General features: G+C 32.3%; 1 protein-coding gene across 5 annotated transcripts in view; it reads right to left on the bottom strand.

Moving 5' to 3' along the window:
• Positions 1-19,799, bottom strand: part of sd (TEA domain transcription factor 1 homolog scalloped) — a 212,733-nt gene that overhangs the window by 13,655 nt on the left and 179,279 nt on the right. For all 5 annotated transcript variants that reach the window (XM_085959218.1, XM_085959219.1, XM_085959220.1 and 2 more), the window contains one exon: positions 1,310-1,440. In XM_085959218.1, coding sequence (XP_085815344.1) covers positions 1,310-1,440 — 131 coding nt within the window. The remainder of the gene's footprint in view (positions 1-1,309; positions 1,441-19,799) is intronic.

Raw genomic sequence — 19,799 nt, 5'->3', positions numbered from 1 at the left:
TAGATAGTGTTTGTTAGTTTTTAAAATTCAATTAAAACCTGCCTAGTCCAAGCCAAACTAGTAAATACCTATTCAAAAAATATTCATTTATCTATAAAATATCTAAAAATTATGCCATTAAACCATAAATAATTTTAGATATTTTATAGCAGTTAGACGATTTTTTTTATCGATTATGGTTTTTAGCATAATGAATTTAAAAAAAAACCAACTAACACCATCTGTAAAAAGTAATATGTATTCTTAATTCAACGAAAGCAAATAAATATTACTGAAAAAGTGTGCACTATTTTGTCGGATCCCCATAGCACACCTAAACTATTATGGTTTGGTTTAGGCAGGGATTAATTAAATTTTTTAAATTAACCAGCACCATCTGCAAATCGTATTCTTAGTTCAACGACAACAAATAAGTATGACTGACAAAGTTTTGTATGCATTATTTATGTCGAATCTTAACAGCTTACCTCCACCCCTCCTACTGCTAAATAATTGTAGTACAAAAAAACTGTTAATTAGTATTTATGAAACTAGTAAGTAATAATACCGAATAAATATAAAAGAATTATAATTTTAAAAAAATACAATAATTATAATCTCAAATAAGCGGATTATCTGATCATCCGCAAGCAAGACCAAATTTCTAAAAAAGAATGTAGGTACTTATTGGTTTTTTTTTCTTCAAATAAATGTGGACTTTTACCTTTGAATTCGCAATCATAATAATTATTATCATCAATTATAATCGCTAATGAGAAATAATTATTGTCTTCACAATAAAAAAGAGGAGAAAATTTGTGTTTATATCCAAAAATAATTAATTATAATGACAAAGATAATAAGTACAATAATTAAATGACAATTAAAGAAAAACAAATAAAAACTTAGAACCCTATCCTCCACAAGCAGGTAATAGAAATATTTCAGCAATACCCTGATCCCCTTTTGTCATAACCACAGAACAGGTTATGTAATGCGAATACCAGTCGCCATACACCAAGACTTTGAGAACAGTTTTGGTTAATGACTTAACGATGGGATAGCTGATAAACGCAAGAAATACAAAGCCGCTTGAATGTCATCAAATATTACCAAAATAAAATGAGTGTTGCATTTGTTTACATGTCAAACTTTAATGTGTATACAGACGAAAATAAGTTAATCCCATATTTGTGTCCACACTCGACTCTCCATATTATCGTACCTTCTTACGGCAGCATCCAATGATCTCTACAATTAACTAAGAAAGGAATAAAAGCTTGTTTTCTTAAAATAAAGTTATATGGTGGAAATATTGTATCTCTCTTACCACTTTAAGTTTGGCCTGTATTTCTCTGAGTTTCCGTCTGGCAAGGACTTGTATGTGTGATGACACCTGTTTTCTCGTCCTCGTCTTTCCCGTTCTTAACTTGATATATCTGGCAATAAGTTCGTTCCTTCCTGGAAATTAAACAATGAAATATTATAATACCACCATAATATATAGATAACATCAAATAGTTTGTACGACGACAAGAGGAAATTTTGAGGGAAAATTGTTATACCAACATAGCGTAGAGTTGGGTTTCGGGAATTTCCCGGCGGGAATTCTCGAGAAATTTTCGAGATTTTCCATCCCGAATCTCCAGAATTGAAATTTTAACATTTCGGGAAATCCCGGATCTCGAGAATCCTTTCTGGGGATTTCTTTATTATCAAATATTAATTGAAAAAACGATTTTCTATATGAAAAAAAGTGGAAAGGAAACACAAAACGGGGCATTTAACACAATTAACCAACGTCGACTCAAAACGAGCGCAATTTTTGCAACATCAGAGAATTTTGTGTCTCAAAAGTGTACGCGATTATCAGACGCAGCGATTGACAGTCTGTGTTTTTTTAAATTCTATTTTAATAAGTAATGTTTTGAATTATTTTTGTTTTCCTACTTCTATTTTGTTTGTCTTCTTACATAATTAAAAAGAAAACATATTTTTTTGGAATTTGTCTGTTTTTGCACTGAGTTTAGGATTTTTACAGTTTTTTTTAAATTTCCCGATATCTCGAGAATTCTTTTCTGGAAATCCCGAATCTCGAGAATTCAAAATTTTATCATTTCGGGGAATCCCAAATCTCGAGATTGAGATTTTCTCGGGAAATACCCAACTCTACACGCGCGTATCAAAATCACCATAGTAAATAATATACTATTACATAGGCCCTCTCTAAGTCTAAATAACAAACATTTTTGAACCTTTGAAAATGACCGATTTCAGTATTATGTTCTCACGGAAGATTTTCTCATTGTCAGAAAAAAATTAAGTTACATACTTCCTTATATGCTTAGATTAATTAAGTAAGTAAATAGGAAAAGTGAACAAAACAAAAAATGCGCCCCATTTATAAATTAGTATCTTTAATATCGATTTCTTTTCAATTAACATGTAGGTATTTAGGTAGGTATGCACCTATAAATATTAAGCAATTAACAGAAATAATACAAATTTAAATTTTTTCGAATGCATTGATTTTTTAGTTGGAAAATTGAAAGTAGATTGTTATTTTTTATCGTAGGGGGCCTGGCCTCAAAGTCAGTCAGTGAGTCGGACCCTACGTCACTAAACGCGCCACTGTAGGGCCCCCTATCACCTTCGTCATAAATCATCACATTATATCAGACCCCCCCCCCCTTATGGCGTGACGTAATATTATGTATGATCCCTTAGGTCTTATAACATAGAAATACGAACATTGTTTTTATCTGTTTGTAAAATAAGGCATCGTCATAATATATTATATTCGGGCGAACGAGGAAAATTCGTATCGCTATTCTGGCCAAAGTATCTATCTTTAAATATACAAGACGTTCAAAGATGAAACCCGTTTCGCCGAAAAGCCATGGACTCAAATTTTGCGAAGTGAATATTATCCCTCGCAACACAAGTGGTATTATTCTAATTAATTTTGTTGCTCTGTAAATTTTAATCTCGAAGTTAGACAAACATGGAACAGACTCCGCGGAACTCGGCAAGTTTCGAGAGTGAGGAAGTAAGTAGGTACAACGTAAACGAAGAGTTTAAACTTTTCACCGAACCGAGTACTATTACAAAGTTGAGTCATTATTTCAACCGCGGGAGGCTCGGCTCGCTACCATTCATGAGCCTGGATTCTGTAGGAAAACTTCCCGCAAACGATATGCTAGAGCTAGCCGAATTATTCAAAATTGCGATACGATGTATGGATGACCAAAAACTATTCTGAAAGGTGTCGCGGACCAGGTCCGGTCTTAGGTTAATTGGACTGATTGGGCCCAATCCAGCCTCGCGCCCACGCCGGTTCCAGACGTCGCACAAAAAATAAACAAAAATTTATTTCTAATTTGAATCAAATATCTGACTGTGAAACATTTAAAATGCGAGGTCAAAAAGTAATAGAATCATAAATGTGGGGGAAATTTGACCACATTATTCAAAAACATCTTCGACGTGGATTCCGCTATACATTTTGCTGTCATCTTTGAGTGGATCCACCGAGAAATAAAAATATCCCTGACCAATGTCATACGTCTGACGAATTTCCCGTTTAATCGATATGAATGTAATTTGTCACTGTAAAAATCAGTAGGTGCCAAGGGAAACTTGTACGCTGCAGGTAGACCGTGCTTTGCTTAGGAGCGGTAAGCATATGCCACGGGGATTACTTTTTCATGTTTTACACGCGTACTGAATGGGAAACGCTGTCATAACATCGTATGCGAAAAAAAACACCAATAATAAACCTTTGGACCCACATGGTGATTTGGAGATACATGCATTGTTAGAAAGTGTATTTTGCCGTTAATATTCATGAGTATTCTGAGACAATTTTCCCTTGATAGGGCAAGATGGTTGAGAGATAGTTTACTAATGTATCAGTTTATATGGAATACTTTTTAATATGAAGACAATACAGTTGGTAAAATGGGGTCAAGTTATCAATGTAGTCAAAAATATCATACAACACATATTGTAGGAATATCCAGGACCGAATTTTCTATAGCGCTAAAAGGACTAACTATAGAGGTAGGGCCCGGGGCCAGAAAAATAAACGGAAACAATCTTAAGAGCATACTTCAGTGAAACGGCAAATAATTTTCAACTATAGGTGCGACGAAATTTCGGACTCGCTGCCAATCGGAGAGCAAAAGTCGAGCTGTGAACACGTCAATTTGTTTTGTGATAGCGTTGGGGGAATTAATTCTTAAATCGTGTAAAGATGACTAAAAAACGTTACCCATTTACTTGAAAAAGAAAACATGTCAATGAATATATTATTATTAGGTACTAATCGAACAATAAACGTAACATTAAATGGACGCATGTTGAATTTTTATGACTAATTATGTTTTGTTCTGCACGCGTCGTTTGCACAATCTTCGCGTCGCGTAGTCACGATCGTTTTAGACCGTGCCCCAGCTGAAGTATAGCCTTAAGGCAGAGGAAGCAGCTACCTCTACACCAAGCTATAAAAAAGCAGGAAGGTACTTTCATTAAAATATAATATTATTGAAAGCAATTGCAAGAAAATAACACCGCGGAAAATATATAAAATACACAAATATATTAAACATAGCCCCCTGTTAATATATCACAAAACAGTAAACACATATTAAATTTTGTAGGCGAATCAAATACATTTTCGAGGAAGGCTAGTGTTGCATTTACGTTTTTACCTTTGAAATTGGAGCACGTATAACAAAAAAAACTACAATTCATTGTAATAATTTAGTAGCATGCATCGATGGAACAATTTTGTCATTCGACTGATAAAAATTCGCGGGTTACGATTTAAACTATTAAACCGTAAAAAGTTGATTTTTTGTACGCATGGCATTTAGGTAATACCAATGGTATTATACTACTAAAATATAAAGAAGTCCCTTTACAAAATGACAAATTGAATAAAACAAAAAGTTTAAAAATAATTCGGTCACAATATGAAATGCCTCCCCCGCTCGACTGCCGTAAAGGGGAGAACAGCCGAAGAGTAGATCGGGGTAAATTCTTCCAGTGAACGAGTATGATTAAGAGCGTGATATTGTCGGGCCATTGTTATCTTTAAACTTACTTCCGAACAAAACCGGTGACGTATTTACTACGGATAAAGCCGTACACATGGTAAGGTTGGAGCGGGCGGACCGGCGAATATTTCGACTCACTAACAGCGGACGGGGTGGCTGGGGGCGGGACAGGACCTCCAACGGGGGAGGAAGTCTCCTCAGGGGCGGAACGGATCAATTTTTAACTTAATTGGGCACACAAATTAACAAATTTACCTTCACAAACATTTCTGTGTCAATGTATAATGAGGACGTTTCTTTTCATCGATGCAAAAAAAGAAAGATAAACATTAGTTTTGCATAATAAATTCATATTCGAAAAAACTAACGGAAACTGAACATTAATTTGCTAAAGGCCTAAAGCGGTAAGTTAATGAGTAGAGATAGTAACAGAAATCAGTGATTTTTAAATATTTAAAAGAAAACCGAAAACATGTTTCATGTGAAGTAATTATTATAATTTTATTGGTTTCGTAGGAAGAATTTGGACTTCTCTAGATAAAAAGAGTTTTAAGCATTCTGTATTAGGAATTTTGAAGGCAGTTCAATTTTCAAATGGAACGAATGTACCTACGTGTGGTTGTATTTGTAACAAGTTCATTATTTTCTTCTCTACTGGCAACTCCAAAAGCAAAATCGCGGCCCGCGTTTCGGTTTGAAGTATGTTGCTTTCTTTACATAATCTACGTACCTACGCATGTCACGGGGTTCCACGTGATGATTCATCTTAAAATAATAATCAATGTAATGCTTTTAGATATATAACGTTAACGAGAAAGCATCTTCCCACAGGTATTTATAGATAAATACAATATTCGAATATCTGTTATGATACGGCAATAATATGTGAAATGCGTGAAATGTCAAATTTAAGTCGAATTTAATTATACACTATCCAATCCTACGAATTTAAGTATTTAAGGCCTATTTTGGCAATGCGCACCACGTGCATTAACGTGTAATAATTAAGTAATTGGGTGAATCTGACATCATAGTAGAATGTCTTAGTTATCTAGTAAAAGTGTGAAGCTCTCTTCATATGAACCTGCAATGCGAAGTCACTTGTAGCTAATTTAACCGGTAAACCAAAGCTCCCTTTTTCATACATACATTCAGTGTCCATCTTTATAGAAAGTTTTTTTCAGCATCTATGGATTCGTAGTTATAATATAAAAATAACTTCGCCACCGGATAATTCTTGCATATGGGTTAATTTACTATACTTATCTATGCTGACGGGATACTGAAAATTAAATATTACAATAATTTACGGTGGATTATAGTGTTGTGTGATTTTTCGATAGTGTTTTTTATATCAATTTTCCGCCCAGCAAAGAATAATAGTTAAGAACTTATTAACACAATAATGTCATCCACGAGTAACAACGACGATAACTTTTTAAATAAACTAATTAAGGTCAGCGACAGTTATAAAATGGCAAACGGGAGTGAGCGCCGCCCTTGCGGGTCCGCTGCGAGCCGGCGGAGGGCGGTTGCCGGCTGCCGTAGAGCACAGTTTCTCCGCCCTTCTTTATATTTTCTTGTACGTTTCGCCGGGCGGGTACGCGCGCGCTCTCTCGCTCACTAATTGCGCATTCTTCGCATAGTTTCGGCCCACCCTCTGCCGCCCGATGGGCCCCCTAGCCGGCTACACAGACCCGAATAAGGGGGTGGCGGCAGTCGACCCCCCCTAGAGTGGACACTCGCACAGAGAAACATACGTCTTCGAAATTGCGACCGTGACGATATCTTTGCGACAGTTTATGTGGGTACGTTTGTTTTGCTGTCGGAATAATACACAATAATTAAATTACATGAAATAAGGTGTAAGCTACTTCCCCAAGAGAATAATATAATATAATATAATATACATACACTATGCTTATAGTGGTGAATGACCAGGAACACCTTTTTTAATTTTCATAAGAATACTTCTTTCGAACATACATAATTTTGAAAACACTTATTAGAAAATATATTATATATAACAATATAACCAATAGAAAAAATCTTTTTGAAAAAAGTAAGATCTGGAGCAGGATCGAACCTGCATTTCTCGGGTTTCGCCATACTTAATTACAACAAATTTTAAGTAATGGCTCTAATGGTACTCTCTGAAGCGCTTTCTAAATTGAGCTACTATTGGCTATCGGCTTTTGTATTTTAAATTAAAATAGGTCTTTAATTACTAACCGACGTCACGGATCACTCCAAGATATTTTAGTGTTGTAGCTTCCTTGAACTTGCTAATAATTTTTACCTACCTTTAGCCTTTTACCTACCTACCTGTACCTTTAGCATAGTGTTCTATGTGCGTGGGCGCGAAACCCGAGAGATGCAGGTTCGATTCCTGCGGGGTGTCTTACTTTTTCAAAAAGATTTTTTCTATTGGTAATAATGTATTTTCAAAATTATGTATCTTCAATTATTAGAATGTCACATTCTTAAATCTTGTGAATTATCCATTGAATAAAAAAGTCATTAATTAATACTTCTTTCATTCAAATCTCACTATTTAAGTGATTTAATTCCAAAAAAACATAATTTGCTAACAATTTGGACTACAAATGTCATAATTTAAGAAGGTGGAAAAATAAATATTTTAATTATACTTTTAAGTATCTACCTACCTATTCCATTTTTATGGCGGGTTTGACATAGTGTCATCCTGCCGGTTACTTTTACAGCGTGCCATAGAAAAGCCAAATTTGATAATGACTTTATTAAGTATAGAGCCCCGATTTCATCTTTTATAAGGGACTGACAAAATCGTAAATTGCGATTAGATTTGAATTTTTTAAACATAGGCACCTAGATACGTCTATAATTAATATAATGCAAAAAATGCATCTGGAAATCATTTCAACGATGTCATGCACTAAACTGAAAATGTTCAAATTAACTGGATTTTTAATATTAATATTTCAGACGTAATTTGAGGTAAATGCCTAAAAACGTAGAACCGAGAATTGAATGTACTAAAATGAAACCGAACTACAGACAGCTGAAAAACATGAAATCCGAGCACGTAAAACCTGGTTACCAGTGTACCTAATACATTACCTAATTAAAATAGCAATATAATATAGTATCCAATTTACATAATTTAATTATATTCAGGATCCAAATAACTACACTATTACAGTTCTTATACAAACATAAATATAATTATAACATGTATGTAACAAGGGATATAACCTAATAAAATATCCTTCTTGAAAATAAATGAATTTAAGTTATCTAGCTTCACAGAATGCATTCATATAAGTAGCGTACATAGGTAGGTACCTGATCAAATTAATACTTAATGCTTTTACTTTCAAGTTAACATTCTTACTTTACGTATACTGTATAAATTGTTTGCATACCTTTAAAAGTTATAATTTATTATTTAATTAGATTATTTTATATCGTCAGTAGACAGACATTGGTCTAGCAGTGGATTAACGAAGATAATAGTCATTAAACCGAAAAAAGTCCACGTATTATAAAAATATAAATAATATATTCAGATTATATATGTAAATACACATATGATCAATATCTTACAAAAACTATTTAAAAACATTATATAGCAACGAATTAATTAAAATGATACAAAAAAATACCGTTATATCCAATTCAATTTTGCTTATTACAATAAAAATGGGTTATCAGCTAATAGACAATGGCATACTGTTGTATTTTGAAAATACAATATTATGATGGAAAAAACTAACGTTAAAACTAACCATTCAAGCTTTAAACAAAAAAACTTCATTCGAAATTGGAAATTGGAAATAGACGCCTCAAATGAAAAGTAATGGCAGTAAACCGAGTTTGTAATCAAATTTGGCCACACGATATACTTACAACGTTGTTGTCTAAGTTGTATAATGTATTCAATGAAATGTATCTAAATTCTTCCGTTAAATTCCATTGCTATGAATAATATTTCCTGATGTTGTTTGTATGTAGAGTGATTAAAATACTAAGCACTAACTAGCCGAAGCATGAAGTGTTCATAGAATGCTGATAGTGTGTGTTATTTTCGGTGGCGTGTCACCCTCGAAAGACTCCGGTCCCGCTCGACGTATCAGGCGTTCAAACAAAGTCAAGGTTTTATGAAAAGTTGTCTTTGTTTTTCGGTTCATTCTGAAGAAGTATGAAGGCGTTTTATGGCGCCCGTGCATTCTTAGGATTGTTCAGATAACGAAGATTTACGTTGGGCGTTTTGTCTCGGCCGCCGCGGCGCTAAATATTCAAAGTTTTCTTCCGGCGTCCCTTTCCGCGCGACGTCGTTCATGTTGCACGTAAGCGCCGAGACGACGGTCACCCGACGCCGAGCGCCTCTTTCCTCGACTCTTATATTATGCATTAAGTATGAGGGAATTGGGGTGGTTTTATCGTTTTAATTTGAACTTTACAGCACACATTATTCTCCGGAAAATCTCACACTTAATAAAAAATATTGCGGAATACGTACCCAGTACCTAGCTTCCCAAGAAAATACCCATTCAAATGAAAAAAAATAGTAAATGGCTGTATGTGATAATGTATTTATTATTCATCGGATATATATATATATGTATCTACAAAATAAAATACAAAATATTATTAAGCAAAGTGAAAAGAAGTATCAGAAAGTAGTATAATAGGTAGTAGGTACCTACTTTATATTATAACTCACTCTTATACAACATAATCACGTATATACATAATTTTATCATTATTCTATGTATTGAAAATCTTAATGTCAAGATGGATACATTAGCAGCATAGGTCAAATACATGAACGCGAAATTGTAATACGCACCATAATTGTAATGAAGGTATAATTTATTTTTCAACCGCATACAGGTACAACGTAAGTAGGTAGCTACATTATATTTTGTATGTGAATATATAACAATGTAACAAAATAGTATAACAATGTTGCAAACACACGAACGCGTATGTATAATGTGCACCCGTATTGCATATTTCGTGGTTCTCCAATCTACCGTATTTTCCGTGTATTCATTTGTTTATGAAATAATGCTATTTGTACGAGGAGACTCGGATGTCTGAGTAACATCATTTCTGAGGGCATTTTATTCTTGCGATGCTTCAGCATTAGTACGTCAATGAAACGTTCTCTTAAATTATTCTGTCATGTATTAAGTACTACAGTACGTAAACTTACCAATAAAATGTATCTAAATATTAATTATTAAAACTAAAGTAATTTATCTAAAAATTAATATATATTGTCATTCTTCGGCCATTGCATATTTTAAGCTAAAGCAACTAAAATAATATGATTATTATATTATAAGTAATCGATGTGACGATTAACTTTAATTAGCTTCAGTTTTCGCTAAGCCTTAAAGCTGTTGACTACCAGCTGTGGGCACGTCTATCTTAATTATATCCACTACCAACAGACTGAAAAGTTTCTGCGCGAGAGCTTTCACTCAGTTCGAGTGGAGTTCGTATCGGCAGTCGATCATAGTACCGACCGATAGGACGCGCGCGGTCAGTGGAAAACTTGTCCGAGGGTAGTTTCACAGTTCACACAACGATAACGATGCGATTCAGCGTTTTAGTTAGGCGGTCCGCACACATAGAATTGACATGACCTAAACTTAATCTGAACTCATAAAAGCCAACAAAATTGATGCTCGGTCTCGCACGCGGACGCGATTTATTCGATAGAATCAAAACAGCACTAAATAATATTATTCGTTAAAAAGTAACGACTTTACATTGTCAATTACGGAAATATTAATTGCATTTGTCAATTATTAAAGGTATATTATCTATATAGAGTGCATAAATTTGGTTGAAAGGGTATTTCTTAAACTCTCGTACGAAAAATATTGTATTTCTCTCTTCTGACATCATCGCGTCATTTGTTGAGATACGTTTGACACACGAGAATCGTGACTACTTTACCATCTATAGTCTGACTTTACCAAACAACGACAAGTATGCCACGCCACTGGATTTTTCTAATCATTAATAATTTTAAATCAGTGTACACTATCTATGTGCATCAATACATCACATGAGTTTTATGAATGTCGAGTTTGTATGTACGATGCCGCTTACTATCAGTCTTTTGGGATAAAAACAGTCGCAAAATATGTTTAACAATTTTCCGAAAATATCCGACAAATCTGTGACTTTTGTGATATCGTTTTATGTTGGTTAAAATTGTAACATATCTCTAAAAATAAGAAATAGAAAACCAGACATTCTATTATTCTAAAAAGAATTTATGTACCTACCTGCTGAACTAGGACTAGTTCAAAAGGACTGACTGCAGGTGTATATATATTATATTTGTGTTAACAACAATAGTTGCTGTATGTTTAACAGCGTCTACGTAAATTGTTAATATGTTTACATTATTCATTATATAGCAAACATAACCTTTTTATACATTATTATCAATCGTTTCCTTAACCCTTAAGTACATGATGGCAAGACTTTAAGTTATAGGCATATTATTAGTTTTCTAATCAATCAATATCAACGTGTGAGTAATATTATTATAAATTGACAGTGGCACCTGTGAATAAAATCATTAACTAGTTTGTCAGTACATTTTGTAAACTGCAGAGAACTGCAAGTTTTTCAATAAAATTTCATTCACATGAAAAAAAAATATAAAGAAATGCTGAAAGTTAACACCATACAATTCAAGTTAAACACATTAAAAAACAATAAAGACATTTAATTCTGCGCTGACGATATCCGATTTTTTGGATTCTGACTTTCAGATAATTTAAATAAAACGCAGAATAATTTTTAATTAGTTTTATGAGACCACTGATTAATATCAAACAATAAATGAATTAAGACCTAATACTAATATGCAACTGTGATAATTACCATGCCTGTCGAATATGGATATCATATAATTTACCGTAACAAATTCAGTATTAATGATAGAATATGATCATATGCTCAGATTAAATAACAATTTACCAAACTTACAACATACTAAAGCATAATCAATGAGAAAACAAATCGAGATAGCTATTTGTATGTTGGTGTGTTTATACAAATTTACTATCTTGCATGTATTAGAGCAGACGTTATGAGGCTGTAAACACGCCATTATTGGATGGGGCCGCGTAAGTTAGGGCATCCTAAAACTAACTGGCCCACTTCAAACTTCAATACTTGAGAGAAAGCCCGAATACTTTGGAGTGGTGATCATATACCGCTGCTATCTATCTACCAACCCCCTTCGCACGATACTTCGCGCCAGAGGGTTGTGAACTTTTTTGAAAAAATATTTACGAAATTACTGGATCTACGCTGTAGACTTCAAATGAAAAACTTATAACGATTGCTTGCCTATATTACAGAAAGGTCTTTTTTTCATCGGCTATAAAATCCGATATGGATCTTTGTCGCCTTTTTCTTTTTACGACAAATGGATGTCAGTCACTTACTTAGTCTATAGTTATACTTTGGATCCAAACAACATGTGAAATTTCTAAATTACATGCATACACGAGCATAGTGACATACTTAAAACTCTTCGTTTAAATATAATATGTATTTATTTTTTAACCAAGTTCGATCCTAATAAGATCATATATTATGGGCCTTCACAGACTGGAGGTTTATATTGACAGATTTTTTGTGCTACTCCAAACACAAATAGAAAAACAATATACCAGACCCAGGATTCAAACCTGGGACCCACGACATTGTAATGCGAGCGCAAGCCGTGGGCTATGCAGGTTGGTATGTCATAAATAATTATTAGCAAGATGCTATTGTTGCCTTGAATTAAAAAGACTTGCACGAAGTGATAGCAGTATTATTATTTGTAGTTATCACAGATTTTCCTCCGCAGACGAAACTGAAATATAACATATTGTATAATATTATTATAAAGTATGATATACATACCTATTAATATATCATATGAAATCAGAATCATATATTGATTATTTTTTGTATAGTTAAGCAGGCTCGCATATACAAATTCTATCTAGGTAACAGCAACTCGTCAATTTTATATGTGTGTAATTTAGTTGACATTCAAAAAACACGTAGGTATAACATAATGTTATGCCTCACAGAGAGTTGACAGAACATTGTTTAAAAACAAAATAGTTAAATAGAAAGCTTGTTCCTTTTGGTTGAAGTTACCATATTGCCATCCTTAGATCATAATAATTATGTCAAACGATCAAAACGATAATTTGTAATTATTACACACGTTTCGTAGGCAGTTACTATTTTGTTAATTATCGTTTTTGAGTAAACCTTTCAACATATATTTTTTGTAAGTAATTAGCTCATTTTTCACAGACAAACGTCAAAATTTCTATATATATATACGTGGACCACAGTTTTCGAATCGCTTTACAACGCAAACTTGCAACGTATGAAGCTCTTTGTGAGAAACAACAACAAAAATATAGTCCAACCGCTCCATTTCAGCTTAGAAACGCTATTTCATTTTACCATACAAGTAAGTTTTCAGCAAAGTCTTCAAGTATTAATTTGCGAACTCCTACAATTTGCGTATGTACCAACTATGTATTATATTATATACTAAATATATAATTATAAGACACATATATGGAAAGAAAAAATTGCAAATGCATACATAACAAATACCTGTAAGATTTGATTGAATTTGAACATGAACCTGTGACTTTACTATTCATTGATTTAAAAACAAAACTATGAACTGTTTACAATAATTATTGATAGTTCAAATTGTTACTTACAAATATTTTTTTTGACATATATACGGATATTGTATTATGTTCAAATCCATATACATTAATCATACACGTCTTTGAATGGAATTAGCATTGTATTAGCATAAATAATGTATAGAGAGCGACAAAAAATAGCAATCGACTTTATTATTCAGAACCGTAAATACTCAGCGCATTTTTTCATTCGCAAGTAGTTTTTGCGGGGATATCTGGTAAATAATTACTTCGCAACAGTTTTTGCTCTTTTTATTGCCAGTAAGCAATTAAAGCGGAAACTAAGAACTAAAAGAAAAGAAATTTCATGAAAAAGATAATAAGATTATTTTGTAAAGATTTCTCTCTGTACACAAGGTAATCTTTAGTACAAAATTAGGCAATCAATTCAGCATGTCATAAAATAGCTTTCAATGTCATAATTTTATGAAGGTTATTATTGTAATGTAATAATGTATATTGCTATACGAGTATATCAGCTCATTTGTTTATTGTACGGATGCCACTGATTGCTAAAATGTATGTAAGAAATAGGTACCTACATACTACTGCTATCTTACATAATAATATATTCTATTTCACAAACGACTTTTTATAGAAAGGTGATTATTGTTAATTCACTTTATAAGACAAAAACATAATATGATTCTAAGCTTTCCATTGACGGGCTGAAATTTTTTTCTTTCTTCGGCAGTGTAAATAGAAACGTAGGTACCTATGTTCAAATGTAATATAATTTAGGCCGTATATCTTCTGAGCTATTCCACAATTTATAGATAATAATCAAAAATTTTATCATTTAAGAACACGTTGACATTATAATATTATCGAATGTAAACTTTTGAAAAACCGATTGTATATGAAAAAATATTGATTTCAGCTTATTTGCTTTTACTAACAGGTGTAGAAGCTGTGTATTTTTTTAAATTCACTATTAAGTTATTCTCACAAAAATGAGGCTCAGTTTAGTAAGCTGTAGGTATATGAGTGTATGATCTAACTCATGGGTGGCCAACCCGCGGCCCACTGGGTGTCAACTTGTGGCCCGTGGAGCAGTGAGAAAATAATATCAAATGCTGCCGCTAGATGTGCTAATTTCGCAAATTAAGATTCGATAGTAGCTCAAGATTTTAGCACCGTGTGCTTTTTGCTGCATTTGAAACGCCATTCTCCGTAGACGTGAATTTATTACCGGGAAATTTACAAATGGAACATTGTAAAATATGTTGCGATGAACAGTTAAAGGAGAAATTCCATCAGGTTGGTATGGAAGAGTTTTACAAAACATATTTGGATAAGGAGAAATTTCCTGCATTTTACAAACATGTTCTAATGATGACTTCGCTATTTGGAAACACTTACACGTGTGAACAGATTTTTAGTCGGATGAAGCATATCAAATCCCGAGTGAGAACACGAATCACTGATGTGCATTTGGAAAACTATTTGCGTGTAGGAACAACCTCACTCGATATCGATATTGATGCACTTAGTTCTGCCACACAAAATCAAACTTCTCACTAAAATTTATTATTTTTATATTATTTTGTTTATCTTTTATTATTTAAAAAAAGTCTAATCTAATAAATATGTTTGATTCTCGTGTTTTTTTATTTTATTAATATATATATATATAATATATATTATTTCTCTTTTGTTTTGTATAATAAAAAAATCGGTTGTGCGGCCCGGTAGGAAATCTCATTTTTAGAATCTGGCCCGGCTGCTAAAAAGGTTGGCCACCCATGATCTAACTTAAAAAATGACAACCGGCAAACGAAAGCAAACACGATCATAACTTTACACTCCGACTCTAAGATGAAAATGATATATATAGTAATATATTCTAAAAATATTTTTTTTAGATTTATTATCTATTAATTTTCTTATTACTACATACCTATATTAAGGGGGGACATGCTCGTCGAAGGTCAAAATTGAGTTTTTATTGTATTTTCAAACCACGATCCTGGACACTCCTTAAACGTTGTAGATAATCTATTTATATAATTTTGAAGCCTTATTATCCTTTATAGTTATTTTAAACATTTGATGACTGCATAAAGTATTTTTGTTACATAAAATAGTATTCTTTTAAACCTCTCGCTCTAATGTTTTGGAATATAGTCATATTTCGGTACATAACTGTGCAGTGGTGTTACGATTTTTTACATTTATTAATTTTTAGACGCATTTATAAAACCATTAGTATAATTTATTACGAGATAATTTTTGTAAAATATTCACGATAAAAAATTATATTGATAATCTATGTGATCCCAAATTTGACAAGAATTAGGCATTTTATTATTCAAAAAATCGGCAAGATTAACACATTTGAAGATGATTCTAAAGATACTTATTATAAGCTATGTCTTTGACCATTCAAGTGTGATAAACACCTTATGAATAATGATTGCTTTATAATAATTATTGACCTAAGAATAAGGTAGTGTTTTTTTGAAATACGCCATTTCTTTTGGCATTCCCCAGTGTTTATGCTACAACATACGGCCGTAGCCATAAATTGACAAACTATAATTGAAGTAGGGAGTAAAATGATATTGACGCGCGTGTTTGAACATGTACCGTTTAAAAAAAAATAAAAAAAAATTCGGTTAGGTACATGATCAAATACGCGCGTTAACATAATTTTACTCCCTACTTTAATTATAGTTTGTCAATTTATGGCTACGGCCGTATGTTGTAGCTTAACCACTGGGGAATGCCAAAAGAAATGGCGTATTTCAAAAAAACACTACCTTATTCTTAGGTCAATAATTATTATAAAGCAATCATTATTCATAAAATGTTTATCACACTTGAATGGTCGAAGATATAGCTTATAATAAGTATCTTTAGAATCATCTTCAAATGTGTTAATCTTGCCGATTTTTTGAATAATAAAATGCCTAATTCTTGTCAAATTTGGGATCACAGAGATTATCAATATAATTATTTATCGTGAATATTTTACAAAAATTATCTCATAATAAATTATACCAATGGTTTTATAAATGCGTCTAAAAATTAATAAATGTAAAAAATCTTAACACCACTGTACAGTTATGTACCGAAATATGACTATATTCCAAAACATTAGAGCGAGAGGTTTAAAAGAATACTATTTTATGTAACAAAAATACTTTATGCAGTCATAAAATGTTTAAAATAACTATAAAGGATAATAAGGCTTCAATATTATATAAATAGATTATCTACAACGTTTAAGGAGTGTCCAGGATCATGGTTTGAAAATACAATAAAAACTCAATTTTGACCTTCGACGAGCATGTCCCCCCTTAATACAAGTAAATATCATCTGATCTAATTTTATGCGAGGTAATCAGGGAAAGAGGCGTATCAATGTAGTAAAAGGTGCAAAAAAGTGCAAAGTTATAAAACGTATAGATACTCTACCTACCTAATTTTGTGTCGTCGCGTTTTCAATTAACTTTTTTTTCTATTTTCATTGACAATCTACTGCAATATATGGACACATAGAATTATTAAAAATATATCGAATGCTACATTATAGTTTTTTTTTGCCTATCACAAAGCATTCTTTTTTGTCTTCTCTTCTTCGATTTATCAGACTCGGTGAAGATAGAAGAATAAAGAAAACACGGTGACAGCTCAAATAAGTTTTTTTTTTAAATACTTATAATATAATCATCAATCTTGTGTAAACTGAATGTAATAACAGTACTATATAAAATGTACAGCTAAATAAGCCTCAGTTGAGACTTCGTAGCTTAATAAATAAAAAAAACCCGTGAATAGAATTTTATGTCCAGTCTACATCCACTTTACCTAATTAAGTATTATAAAAAAGTAAAACTATGTGTAAATAATTTATTCAGTGCTCTAGCTACAGGGATACTCGTATTTATAATAAAGATAGTTAATTAATAAGTAAAAAAAATATTGATCTAGTTATGTTTTTCGGCATGCATCATTAATACCGATCGACCTGCCAAGTATGATTCATGGCCATTCTATTAATTATGCCGACCCATGCTAAATTGAATGGTAATGTATACAAAATAATAACACTGTGTAGCTACTTACTTAGATATTCATATCAACAATGCAAAAACTATTATTAATTCAACATTAATATTCTTTGACATAGTTTCACTTTTTCATTCATTATTTTTCAAAAATGATTAAAAATATATTCTTAGAATAATTATATATCAACACTGGTTTAGTCAAAAGGTCGTACGTGATAATTTGTAACTTTCAACGAAAGCAATAAATTGTAAATAAGATTTTTGTTGGTTTCGTCACACATTATTTTTCACTAACTAACTACCCTACCAAAAATCGCTGTATCTTCATCATGGAATAACCTTGATGACGCACTTTTGGGACGCTGGAATAATAACTTACTTTCCACTTCTCAAGTTCACTCTATCGGCTCACTAATTTGAGAAAATTGTTCAGTTTATTTTGATTAGCTTGACTTTAGGTATCTCATGTCATATTGGTATTAAAAGTGAACAAATATATTGGCGACTATCTCAAAGAATTAGTAAATAATAAATATGTAATTAAAAATTAAATGACATCAAAGTGTAATTAAATTACACAATGCCCATTATATCACTATATTATTATGTAGTGATTTAGAAAGAAATAGGAAGAGAAATAAAAATATATTATACTACTATTCAACCTACCATTATCAAATTACTTTTCACCTTGAAAAATAAGATAATATTATAAAGCCAAGAGAATGTCAAACAATTTAATTGTATTTTTATATTCTACATATATGAATATTTCAGTAATAATTTGCAAACTTTTCTCCGATACAAGTAGGTATTACTGCAAGTATAATAATTAGTGGTTTCAAACAAGTCGCCAACAATATTAGCAATTATGGAGTCGAAACAAAGCGAATAAACGTTGGCCCAACGGACAGTCATGTTTTTCTTCGCGCTATCAATATACTACACAACATTCAAATAGTATTAACTAATAAATAATTACAAGATAAAAAGAACATTTTATATACAACTTTTTAAAATTTTCTGCTGAATCATATAAACTTGACTTGGCTAGCTTAAACGATCAAAAAAATTGTACTTGACTTGCTATATTGATTTCCATAGTAACGCACGAATATATTAATAATTTCGTTGCTAGGACCCCAGACCCCTAGCAACCAATGGTGGTGTCGAAAAAACTTTTCATACAAAACAGAATTAATTGAAAATGAATTCAATTCTACTTAAAGATGGCTAAAAGTATTAAAAATGCATTGGCATCGTGTTCTAATATACTCTAAAAGTTTCAAATGTCTAGCTAGTCGGGAAATTTGTAAAAAGTCGATTGCAAGATTTGTACCGGACAAAGAACCACCGGACAAATAAGAATACGAGCTAAGAAAAACGTTTTAAAATAGAGATACGTTGGTATGGACTCGACAATTATTAATTGACTAGGTAATATAATAGTGATTTCTAGCCTTTTTAGGGGCGTAAAGGATCTTGATTCTTGACTATCCCAAACATCGTTGTACACTTTCTCCAATTAATATAACGAAGTGTTAAATGAAAAGGCAAAATATAAAAAGGAAAATCATGAGCAAACAAATTAAAAAAACAATACCTTTTCCATTAACTGCAACCCTATGTGGATCTTGGCTGCCCTCCTAAGAGGGCCATGATAATTTCATTTAAATATGGTCGGCCAATCATTATGAATTTCCAATTTCGCAAGGTTTTGATCACAAGAAGTTTGAAAATAATCAATAAACGTCGTCCAACTTAGATGGCTGGCTGTGTATCAGCACCTGGCCAGACCCTTTGGAGATGACTCTCCTCTTCGCCACTTTCTCGTCATTGTTTTCTAAACTATGAGGGATATGCAACCTTCCGTAATTAAATGTGGTGAGACTTAACATAAATTCGATTGATTTCCGGGACACCAACCTTACAGAAGTAAGTAATTATTTATTAACTATAATAAATTTTATTCTCCAATCCCTTATGAGAAAAAC

The sequence above is a fragment of the Rhyacophila brunnea genome, unplaced genomic scaffold (genome assembly GCF_057557595.1).
Source record: "Rhyacophila brunnea isolate RB1 unplaced genomic scaffold, BYU_Rbru_1.0 scaffold_8, whole genome shotgun sequence".
NCBI lineage: Eukaryota > Metazoa > Arthropoda > Insecta > Trichoptera > Rhyacophilidae > Rhyacophila > Rhyacophila brunnea.
The sequence above is the reverse complement of the archived record's forward strand: the minus strand, read 5'-3'. Positions and strand labels throughout refer to the sequence as shown.